We start from the raw sequence: 11,523 nt of genomic DNA on the forward strand, positions 1-11,523 counted from the left end.
AAACCGGGCCACCCTTCCCGTACAAGGCTGGTGACATATGTATGCTGCCTGTATAGTCTACGCGTGCGGGGTTGGTACAACAACGTGTTCTTCAGGTATCCCAATGCTTAACCATAAAAGTCACGATATTCATTGATATACAGGGTACATGACAATTGATTGTGTCAGTGGCATACAACGTGCGCACTTCTCCTCTCCAACCGATTCACATACCTATGGTCGCCCTACCCAGAGAGTCTGCACGGGCGCGAAACCCCTTTGCCAGATGAGACAAGGCTATAAAGATCGAGCACAAGAAATAGTTAGCGTCTCCGAGTTGTAACAGACACAAGTACATCTGGAGAAAGAAACGTACCTTCCCAGGCGATTTTCCGCTCAAATATATCTGCAAAGCAAACCAGTAAATCGATCGCAAGCATGATTAGATTGGTCCTTGTTAAGAGTATATCGGCCGGGGTCGAGCTGGTTCGTCTGGGATGCGGTTTGGCGGAGATACCGTCGATGATTCTCTGACACCTACGCATCAAGTGCAGGACATCCTGGCGATCGTCCGACCGGGCATACATCAAAAGCCCCCCGCCGGAGGCCTCGTCCTGCTTTCCAGCAGCGACCAGCCGGCTACAGATAACGTGGACGCAGTGAAACACGCCCATCGCCGACTGCATGGGTACATCTAACGCTACAGACTCCGATCGCCACCATGGACCTAGCTTCAGCGCTATCTCCAAGGCGCTGATAGCATATGCGCCCGCGCTATACAGCGATTGGTTGCCCAGCGCTGTTGAGCCATCAGGTGGGTACAGGTCGCCCTGCAAGTGCGGGCCGCCAAAAAAAGTGCCGAGCTGGTCGTACTTTCTCTGCTGGAGAAGTTGCTTGGTGGATGAGATATCTAGGTGGAGGAGAAGGTGGATGTGGTCAATATACGGTATGCACACCCCGAGGAGTATGTTCTGTGCGCGAGACAGGGACTCCCGGGGGTACGACATCCAGAGCATCTGCCATCTTTCTGAAGCCAGCAGGAATCCCGATCGGAGCGAGCCATCCGGTTCATCCAGTGCGGGATCAAAGCTGCCTTGTCTCTCGTTAAACGCCCGGGAAACAATCTGGTTTAGAGCGGTTACCAATACCAGGCAACCGAGTTCACTGACGTGCGGTGTCGGCGGGTGTTGTTGGCAAAGCATATTGTCGCTGCTCGCTCGATAGGCATTGGATGGGGAGAGAGAATCCACCCAGTGTGTGCCGAAAAGACGTTCTAGTTCCGCTCTAAAGTCCAAATCCTCCGACTCTTGCTGAGAAATAATGTATCGTTCGTACCACGACGCTGCACTGCCCGCCTCCCATAATGCCTCGGGGCAGGGCAGCGTGAGGTTAGCACTGGTTATCGGCATGTCGGGAGTATCATTCAAGTATGCGTGAGCGGCGCTTGTGATGCACAGTAGTGAAAAAAAAGTCCGCTTCCTTTCTTCGGCCTCCACCCACGCGGCCCAGTCCTCGAGATTGAGATCACCTTGGCAGCCGGAGGAAAGCTGCGCAAGGTTTGCTTCCTTGGCAAGTGCGATCAATGAGCACAGATGTCCAAGACTGCTTTGCTCCAATTTTTCACTGCCCGAGCAGAGACCAAACGCGACGTGATGGAGCAAGGCCTGTATGAGATGAAGCGGTATTTCTGAGAAGCCCCTCCGCGTTATATCTGTCAACATCGCCTGCAGCTGCGATCGGGTTTCTTCGTGTAACTTGTAGGCGAGAGAGGGCTGCTGGGAATATACAGCGCCAATTGCCAAGATGGAGGTGCAGAGAGGTCGGTGCATCTGTCGACGCAATTGTGGCGGACTCGGGGGCCACCAGCTGCTGTGCGTGGCAGGAAACGAGAGTGCGACCGCCGACCGCAGATCAAAACTGGGCAGGTGGAGGAAAGGACAGTTTGGATAGAAGAAGCGTTCATAGGAAGAGAATAGTCTCTGGGTGTCGATCTCGCATAGTATGTCACGCGACAGCGATATATGACTTGTTAATGGTGAGGGGACAACGGTATCCAAGCCGAAGTATCGGTGGATAGGGAGAGCCTCCTTGCGGGCTTGGGAGGTGGAACGGGGCCCAGGCCGTTCAATACGTAGCCCCAGGAAGTCTGAGAGGGTGCCAAAGGGTGGAAATGTAGAAAGATGTTCGAAATCAACTTGCTGGGCTGGATAGTCGGTCATATCTTCGAGTGGTTCCTCATCCATAAATCCAGTACAGGTCTCCGGCAGCTTCCAGTCCTCTGTATGTCGGATCCTCATGCGAGTTTTCTTGTCGCAGAGGAGGCTCTCTTCGCGATCATAATGTGGATTGGATGGACCCAGTACGGCGCTTTCCGGACGTGTGCTGGTGGATGGAGCGGAAGACCTCCTCCCCTGGCCAATTTCTGTGTGTGGACCGCGAAGGGGCTGTTCGTCCTGTACAAGGCAGTGCACCTGGACACTGTGACGCTGCAGGATATCACGACGGCCGAATCGGCAAGAGCAGATGTCGCATTTGAAAGGCCTTTCCCTGGTATGGGACATTTCATGACGTTGCAGATGATCTGGTCTTGCAAAAGGGCGTCTACACCACCGGCACTTGAAGCGGCGGCTGTTCCCGGCAGCCATCGACATTGGTCCTGTTGCTGTTAGTTGTATATGATCAGAGAGTATGCAACCCAAGGCCACTGCCGGACGACAGGTTGGGGGCGGTTTATGGCTTTTAATCTTTCTTTCCAACACAATCCGTGGGCGTGCACGGGTGATGGATGGGGAACAAGGTTCAATTTTGTTTGCGGAGACTCCAGATGGAAGGATTGACTGGAGAAATTGTGCGGGGTGGCGAATCCACACCCCGTGCACATCTCAAGCTTATTGCCACGCTCCTAAAAGCGTCAATGGGAAACCAAAGTAACAATCAGTATACGCGGCCTGTTTCTCATCACAATTACAAAACTTAAGCGCGCCTGGGCCATGGTATCATGACTATTCAAGGACGGTTTTTGTTCAGGTTCGATACCTTGGGTATCTCAGGGGGAATTGTGACGCTGCTGACATGGCTGCCAACATCCTTGATGCCGGCAATCTTAGTATAAGAGAACCATAGCAGATCTAATGACTGGAGTGGCTTCCGCCCGGATGGTTATATCCCTATACGGTTCAAGAATATGTTGATCTGGTACACATAGTTCAGAAGGAGAGGCTAATCATTTTGCAAGCCTCTACGGAGTATGCACAGTTGATTTCGCTTTGCTCTGTTGAGTAATCGACCTACCGTGGGCCATCATGAGGATCCTGACCAATCAACTTGGACCGCCCGCCCCCACCCCGCGGCAACTATTTGGTAGTAGTGGGCAGCCGAGGTCCCGCCCGTCTTTCCCAGGAGTGTCGGGACAACCGACTCTGGAGGGCAGCCCTGAGGTGAAGTCACCTTGCTTTGAGTTTATGTCACCACACCAAGGGGCCTAGAATCAGGCTTGACTCCACCTGCGCTCACCATGTCTCCGCGGCCGAATTATAGTTCTCTAGCACCTCTTGTATTATTCCAGGTTCATGTTGGGTTTGGACTCGAATCCAACTAGATGCTCTAATGATGCCTACAATGGCCATATCTACGGCATTTCCTGCCACGTTATAGTTAACCCTGTGTAATATTCAACCGTAACCGCCCGGCCTGGGGGCAGATCAACAGGGGTTGTGGCGTCGAGTATTACGAAGACCTAAAGTTTGAACATCCCCTGGGAGACTGCCCGTCCATTAGCCAGCAGTCCGTATTCGTGTGATATGAGAGACCTAAGCCTCGGAAGCGAAGACACTGGAGTTTTGGGGGCCTCGAACCGGGGCTTCGTGCGGGGGTGGACGCGAGCCCTCGAAACTTTTGCAAGACGAACAAGGCGTAGGTCCTCAAATAAGGAGGAGGAATGACGATATCGAAGTGAGCCGCAACCTGAAGCAGCTTGGCTCGTGTCCTTGGTGTTATTTCCGCGTCACCACCCTTCAACTTGGATTACTTGGTGGACAAGGAATCTTCGCACTCGTTGCCTACCGAATCAATTCCGCCGGATAAATTTAGGATCCTACTATGTATAGTTCGCTCTAGAAGCACTTCAGAACTTATCCCACGAGCTGAAGTACCATCGACGAAAACAAAAAGGAAAAAAACTACTCATGGCCGCCATATCAGTACAGAAAGGGGCTGCCCCTGACTTCAGCAGCTTCGCCAACGTCATTGACGGAAGGTTGGTAGCAGGGGTCACAACTTCATTTGGACTAAATCCTGCGACTGAGAAGCCAAATCCGACGGTACCAATTGCTACCCTCGATGATGTGAACTTTGCTGTGGAAGCTGCACAGCGGGCTTCAAAGTCTTGGGCAAAAACCACGCTTGCCGAAAGAGCGGCGGCCGTCAACGCGTTCGCCGCAGCAATTACAGAAAACAGGGACCAGCTCGCTGGGCTTCTTACTCAGGAACAGGGAAAGCCGGTATGTTGTGTTGCCATGATCTTTGAAATGTCTTTTCGTCGATATAGGAGCAGGCAAATGAATCTGCTCCGCTCCGTCCACGCTCCTTGGCTGACATGATTTACCCTAGCTGGCAGAAGCATGTGGCGAAGTCGACGCCGGGGGCTTTTGGCTGACAGAGACGGCAAAATTGGGCCTGCAGGATGAAGTCATTGAGGACAGCAGTGATCGTCGAGTAACCGTTCGATACACACCCCTCGGTGTTGCAGTGGGCATCATACCGTGGAACTTCCCAGTCCAACAGACATGTGGTAAGGTTGGGCCAGCTGTCATGACAGGCAACAGTATTATACTAAAGCCGTCACCATTCACGCCGTATTGCGCGCTGAAGCTCGGGGAGCTGGCACAGCAGTTTTTTCCGCCGGGAGTCATCCAGGTTCTCAATGGCGGTGACAATCTCGGCCCCTGGCTTACAACGCACAAAGGCGTAAACAAGATCAGTTTTACGGGGTCCACCGCAATGGGTAGACGGATCATGCAGGCAGTCGCTGGGTCGTTCAAAAGGGTCACTCTGGAGATGTAAGACTCTGCCTCAATCATTTTAGTTACCAGTCTCTGATTTAAGGGCAACTTTTCTTTATTAAGGGGTGGCAACGATGCTGCAATCATCTGCGAGGATGTTGACGTCGGCTCTGTTGTCAAGAAAGTGAGTACCAGTCTAGAATCCACCAGCGATTGCCAGGGCTCACGATTTGGCGGTACAAGGTAGCAGGCTTAGCATTTACGAATGCTGGACAAGTCTGCATGGCGATCAAGAGAATCTTTGTCCACGCCGACATCTACGAGCCCTTCCGAGAAGCTTTCGTCAACTACATGAGATCTTTGAAAGTTGGGGGCGGGGCTGACCCCGGAGTTCACGTTGGTCCGATCCAAAATATGATCCAGTACAAGAAGGTCCACAGTTACGCTGGAGGTTCAAGGACAAGGTCTGAAATTCACGGCGGGGGATCAGGAGCTGAAACCCAAAGGTTTCTTCGTCAATCCCATGCTCGTCGAGAGGCCCCCGGATGATGCTAGGATTGTTGTGGAAGAACCATTTGGTAAGTCCCACCAGCCGGAAAACTGCATATACACCGCTTCAACCGTATCTCCATCTCGATGGTTTGAATAGAGCTCGTCCTTTGACTAACCCCTTTCCCTAGGCCCAATTGTCCCCATTTTAACTTGGGAGAAGGAGGAAGAAGTGATCAAACGTGCCAACAACACCAATATGGGGCTCGGTGCGTCTGTGTGGACCAAAGACATCAGGGGGAGGCGCATCGCTGAGCAGGTGGAGGCTGGCACAGTTTGGATCAACACTCACTTAGAACCATCTCCTACAATTCCCTTTGGCGGATTCAAGGACAGCGCCGTGGGCGTGGAATATGGCACAGCGGGTATGAGAGCTTTCTGCAACCTACAGGCTATCGTGGAGAATAAGTCCGCAGAGGAAATGTAGAGAGGGTGGGCGGTGCTATGATGATGCAGAATGGAATGCTACTTGAATAAGTTTCTTCTTTGCTTTATATATTTTTTTAACTCCCTCTAAGCCATGGTAGAAACAATAAGTGTTCTTTTGCCTTCGCAGTTGGCCATAGCGTCGATGACTAGTTTGCAAAAGCGGGACCGCGTCAGTGCATGCCGCGGGGTTGTCTGGGGGGACATTGCGTCTCTGGCTATGCCAATAAAACCGACTATGGGATACCTAGAATCTCAAACAGTTGGGGCGGGTAGCATTAGTTGCTCTCTGAATTCAGCTTACTCGATCTACGAATGCATGGGGTGAGGATTAAATCCGGTCACGATCCTCTGCAAGGAAAATGGCGCACAACAACAGATACTAAGACGCACGAAAGCTGTGGGAACCCTGGGAGAATTAATACGAAGAACGAGAATAGAGAGTAGAAGCAACAATAGTCACCAGAGACTCAGACATATGAAGTTACAATAATGACTACTATGGGCCTTTGTTATGACTTACGAAGACATCATAGAACAACCTTCTCTATCCGCGTCTAGAACAGGATTAACGTATAGCACGGTTCTGTCACAACAAGCTAGGAACAGTAGTGGTGGTGGTCAGAACCCCCCATGAAGCAAATATTTGTTCGAATGAAGATATACTAGGGCTCGGATCCGACGGCAAAGCGAAACCACCAAGGACAGCATCGACAATGTTTGGAGGCGTGGGAGTTGAGTTTGAATCATCGTTAACATCCGTTTGCGATGCGTCGGAGACTGAGGAACTGGAAGAGTCTTCGTCCCCGATGTGCAAGGAAAGAACTGCATGGGTATAAAAACGATCACCCCAACCGATCTTTCCAATAAGGAGCGGTATGCGTTCGGCTTCCAGTATTGGATACATCCACGGCGGGGCTCTATTGTTGAGCATCTTGCAGACGAGCAAAGGCCGTATGAGCGATGGCCCAATGATTTGGAAATATCCCAACAGCTTATCATCCAGCAGGCCATCCGCCAAATTCATCAAAGGACGGGTCGCTGCCCACAAGGCCTGGATGGCATGTTCTGGAGCAACACTGGAAGGCGAGGGTTCCTCTAGCCAGCGCAGAGCAGCGAGATGACTTGTGACAAGATAGTAGAGGGTGAACAGCATGCAGTGATTCAAGTCAAAGATAATCTTCCGAGCGTCCGCCTTTGTACCACGAGCTCTTGGTTTGTCACAGCGGATGTCAAGTGGTAGCTGACCCGCCCATGAATTTAAATCACGGTCAATCTGATCGAGTTGTGCCCGAGCTGGGACCCTGATCTGGATGCGAGGCAGCGGGCACTGGACCTGTTGTTCCCCAGTGCTGCAGTTTGAGATGGGTAGGAGTCGACCAATAATAGTCGCTGCCTTGGCCTTCTCAATAAATGCTAAAGCGAATTGACGCTGTTGTAGATATGTCGTGTCGTGCGAAGTAAGAGGGCTGCAGTCGTGGTCGCTGGGCAAGAGGGAAACCGAATCAAAATCCTCCACTGCGAGCATAGGCACGTCGTAGGCGTTTTCCCAGATCATCCATGGTTGATCGTACTCAAACGTGAGCAGACGCTCTCGGATGTACACAGACCACCATAGCTGCTTCCGCAGGCTCTGCTCGCGCGCGCAGAAGGAGGTTTCAGCGGGATCTTGGTGTAGGCCAAGGGCATATGCAAAGGACACCGCCTGGGAAAGCCAGTATGTTGGTCCCCTAGCCGCCATGGATGACAGAGGGTAATGGCTCAACAAGAGAGCGGATTGTAGCAAAGTAAGCTCACCAGTCTCCCAGCCAAGATCAAAGAGTAGGCAGGCTCTCGCGAACATGACGTGCAGAGTGGCAGGGTCTGTGTCACGATTCTCGTGTACATCAAGGAACAACTGCGCAATTAACATGACACAATGGAAGAGTAATAGACTAATCGTCTGTCGAACGGTGGCTAGTGCAAGAGAGCACATGATTTTGTCCCGATCAAGGATGGGGAGGTTCGGATGGACAAGCTGAAAATAACAGTCCCATAGCTTCTCGCGGACATGGGGAGTCGGTAGACTCAACGCTCCTTGCAACCGAAGGTATTCTAGGTCGGCCTGAGTAGCGTGTGAAGGGAAAGGCCGGATATATGCCGGGAGGAGATGCAAATCGGCTTGTTCAGATCGGAATTGCGCTATCGATCTGAGATGCGTTCTGGGATTTTTTTTTTGGTGTCAGCTATCCAATATGGCATATGCATGAAAGTATAGAAACCTTCGGTAGCCCTGGCGACCAACCTTTTTTGAGTCTTTCTGACTACAAGCCTGCAATCGAACCCGTCAATTCGGCAATTTGTACAGGGCAAACCAAGGCGAGACCCGTCGCAACGGACCTTACGTTGTCGGCAGTGATTGCAAGCGATGCTCGCCCGCATAGTTCAATTGAAGAATTTGACGAGGCCTTGGGATGCCACAATATCAGCCTTGCCTCTTGGGCATAGGGTCGTACGGTCGATCGCAGGCTTTATATGGTGACAGAACACAGTCCTCAAGAGAGGAAATGGGTAGGATATTCGGCAAAAGGCAAAATTATGGTATATTTGGAAATCGTCTCTCGGGGCCTGGCCAAAATGGGACCGTGTTCGGTCCGTTGTATCCAGACAAGACAGGGACTGTGGGTTAGATACGGGCCGACTGCCCGGGCCATTGAAAGGTGTACTAAGACGTTATTTGCTTGAGAAGGAAAACCTTGTGGCTCACCGATCCCCGGTCGATGGGTAAAGCTGTGTGCCTAGGCTCCGCCCACCTTCCGAATGCTGCGGGCGACCGAGGTATCACGATTTTACAGGGCCATACATGTGCTTGGATGATTGGTGACGCAGTCCATGCCATGCAGCAACCCGAAAAGTGGATGGGCCTGTTAAATCTTCCATGCTTATTCCCCAGACGATGTCAACGCAGAAACAGTGGCATGGGTGGTAATCACGCTCTTCACGACTGCGCTGAGATACTGCCCGAATTACTCGCTCTGAGAGACGCGGCCGCCAATGGCACATTTCCGAATGAGCAGATTTATGAGGTATGCCTGCTATATGAGCGTCAGATGTTTCATAGAGCATTTGCTTGGTTGAAGAAGGGTGGAGGACAATGAGCCGTTGTGGGTTCTATAAACTCAATGATTCCGTTCCAATTACTAATCTTGCCAGCATGGAAGCTTCGACGGATATGCCGGAACTGTGATTTACATAATTGGGAAATTGGTTTCTTCATTCGTACCCTTTAGAGTTATCTTGACGGCCTAAGGTGAAGTAGATACGATGTCCTGGGCAGCAACTACTCACAACCTACGCAGCTATGGTGACGTTGCTTTTTAAATATACTAAAAAGAAAATGTGTATATACAGTAATGGAAATCTAATGTAACGCGAGGTACCGCGATGCACAGGATGGAGGATATAAACATATCTCATTGCTCGCCTGCGGAAACCAAACTTGAGCGATATGCATGGTTATAGTCTAGTAGTTAGTGATGCTGCTGGTGGAATGGAATGCCTTGGGCTTTCCGCTGAATTTGAAAGGCACAGAGAGGTCACAGTGCCGAGGTGACAACTACACACACGTATCAGCTAAATAGAACATACGGTTCTGCGTAAGGCAGATCCACCACCTCAACGCCGACCTGCTCTCGGACCAAATCTGTCACCGGCGCGGTATCAACGCTGAATGGAGCTATAAGACTAAATAGATAGTGTTAGTTTATGGTTCCTATATTCTAGGGAATAGTAGTTACACACCTCCTATTATATATCACCTAGGTAACCATCCTAGGTCCTCTAAGCTATTATAACTCCTAGATAGTAAATTTAGTAGTAGGTCTATTAAAAGGCTAACTATTAAAATTTACCCTTCCTATAATTACAAGAATTACTATGTCTAGCTGTAGTTAGATCTACTTTATAATACTCTTATAGCCGCCTAGATATATAAGTTAAACATAATAGCCTTATCCCTAATTATAATATTAAAAAGTAACTACCTACTATTAAAGCTACTTATAGTATTTTTTTTATGTACTATAAAATCTACTAGTGCTCTTGTCTTCTTGTCTATCCTATTTACTAGAAGGATCTTATGTAGCCTTAAAAGACCCTATATTACTATAGAAGTTATATCAAGTATATAGTCATACTACGTTATAGACCCCATATAAGTATGTCTAGTATCAAATATAGATGGCACATCTATTATACTCATGCCAGGCATTAGATAATGGAGTGACGGCTATACATGAATAGAAAAGGCGGCTAGAGCAGGATCGGGCCGTGGTGGCGACCCCGGCCCCTGCCTTGGCCGAGGGGAAGACGTCCGATCATGCGGTGCTGGCCACTCAGCCTCTCATCGATGGACACCTTGGTCTTCGGATTGTTGACCCGGAGCAACGTTTGCATGCCAAATACCGCAAGTTGGAAAAGAGAGTCTGCACTGCAGGATGGGAATCGAAACGCCGATGGTTTGCAGTCGGTTCCCGACGGCATTTCGCTTCGTGCCGTCTTGAATAAATGGAAGAGAGTCGTGTCATTCATCCTTTTCACCAGAAAGTGCTCCAGTCCAGCCTGTGCCCAATGGATCTATCCATGTTTACTGCCAGTTTTACCTAGAGCTGCGGGCATCACACAGCATGGAGAGGTCTATATATTGCCTGAAAATGAAATATGATATGGCCAGTGGTTGATCTGGTATAGAGAGAATGTAATCTGTGTAGACTCCTGGACTGGCTGGTAGTCGCCGTCAGTTTGCTACTTGCATGGATTTCCTTTAAGCTAAGATTCGCCACGGGCCAGACACGCTGAATGGATGCGACCCCAGATGAAAACTATTTAAGAAGGATAGGAGTTTTCTCTCCTTTCCTTTTTTTTTTTCTCTTTCTTTTCTCTCTTTTTTTTTTTTTTTTTTGCCCCTATCCGGATTATTTCACGTGTTATTGGTAACTACAGTGCAATTGTACTAGCATCCTCTGAAGTTTGACTTTAGCTGCCGCACGCGCCGTCAGACAAAACAAATAATAGAACAAGCCATGAGATGGAGCTAGTGACAGAAAGTCGACACTTTGATTCTCCTACTCTTTGAGCTTGACACCATTAAACTCTGACTAGGGAGCATAAGCAATGATGCAGGCAGAGTCGCGGATCGCCAGGAAACCCCGAAGCTGAAGTACTCCAGACTTTGAGGATACGCAATCATCAGGATCGATGAACCTACTCGGTAGTAGGAGAATAAGCAACCACAGTGGTACTAAATTCGATCACGCCGAGTCTTTACTCCGGCCATTCGGACCAGCATTGGAACCTGATATTGAAGACAGCCACTTACCTGCGCTTGGGCCACCCGGTTCGATTGATTTTGATTAATGTTGATCTTCTCCAGGACAGATAAAATAAAGGCCAAAACGACGACGCGGATTATGAATCGAAAGAAGCCGTAATGAGCTTAAAATATTGAGCAGGGGAGAGTTAGGATGCTTCCAATACTCACTCTTGTTGATCCTGACATGGCATAGGTGGCTCAGCTGCCATGGCGCGTATC

The 11,523-nt window shown here is 49.9% G+C and overlaps 2 protein-coding genes across 2 annotated transcripts; one reads left to right on the forward strand and one right to left on the reverse strand.

Moving 5' to 3' along the window:
* Positions 1-205: 205 nt before the first annotated feature.
* On the reverse strand, positions 206-2,540 carry BJX68DRAFT_268376 (uncharacterized protein; the record flags this gene model as incomplete). The annotated part of the gene is made up of 2 exons (XM_071046076.1): positions 206-276; positions 356-2,540. 2 exons carry the CDS (start codon positions 2,538-2,540, stop codon positions 206-208), a joined length of 2,256 nt encoding a protein of 751 aa, XP_070897523.1.
* Positions 2,541-4,163: 1,623 nt separating this feature from the next.
* BJX68DRAFT_276943 (aldehyde dehydrogenase family protein) lies at positions 4,164-5,955 on the forward strand (the record flags this gene model as incomplete). Its single annotated transcript, XM_071048232.1, has 6 exons — positions 4,164-4,478; positions 4,588-5,036; positions 5,103-5,163; positions 5,223-5,411; positions 5,470-5,557; positions 5,660-5,955. 6 exons carry the CDS (start codon positions 4,164-4,166, stop codon positions 5,953-5,955), a joined length of 1,398 nt encoding a protein of 465 aa, XP_070897524.1.
* Between the last annotated feature and the right edge of the window lie 5,568 nt (positions 5,956-11,523).

This window comes from Aspergillus pseudodeflectus, assembly GCF_044049435.1.
Source record: "Aspergillus pseudodeflectus strain CBS 756.74 chromosome Unknown BJX68scaffold_30, whole genome shotgun sequence".
NCBI lineage: Eukaryota > Fungi > Ascomycota > Eurotiomycetes > Eurotiales > Aspergillaceae > Aspergillus > Aspergillus pseudodeflectus.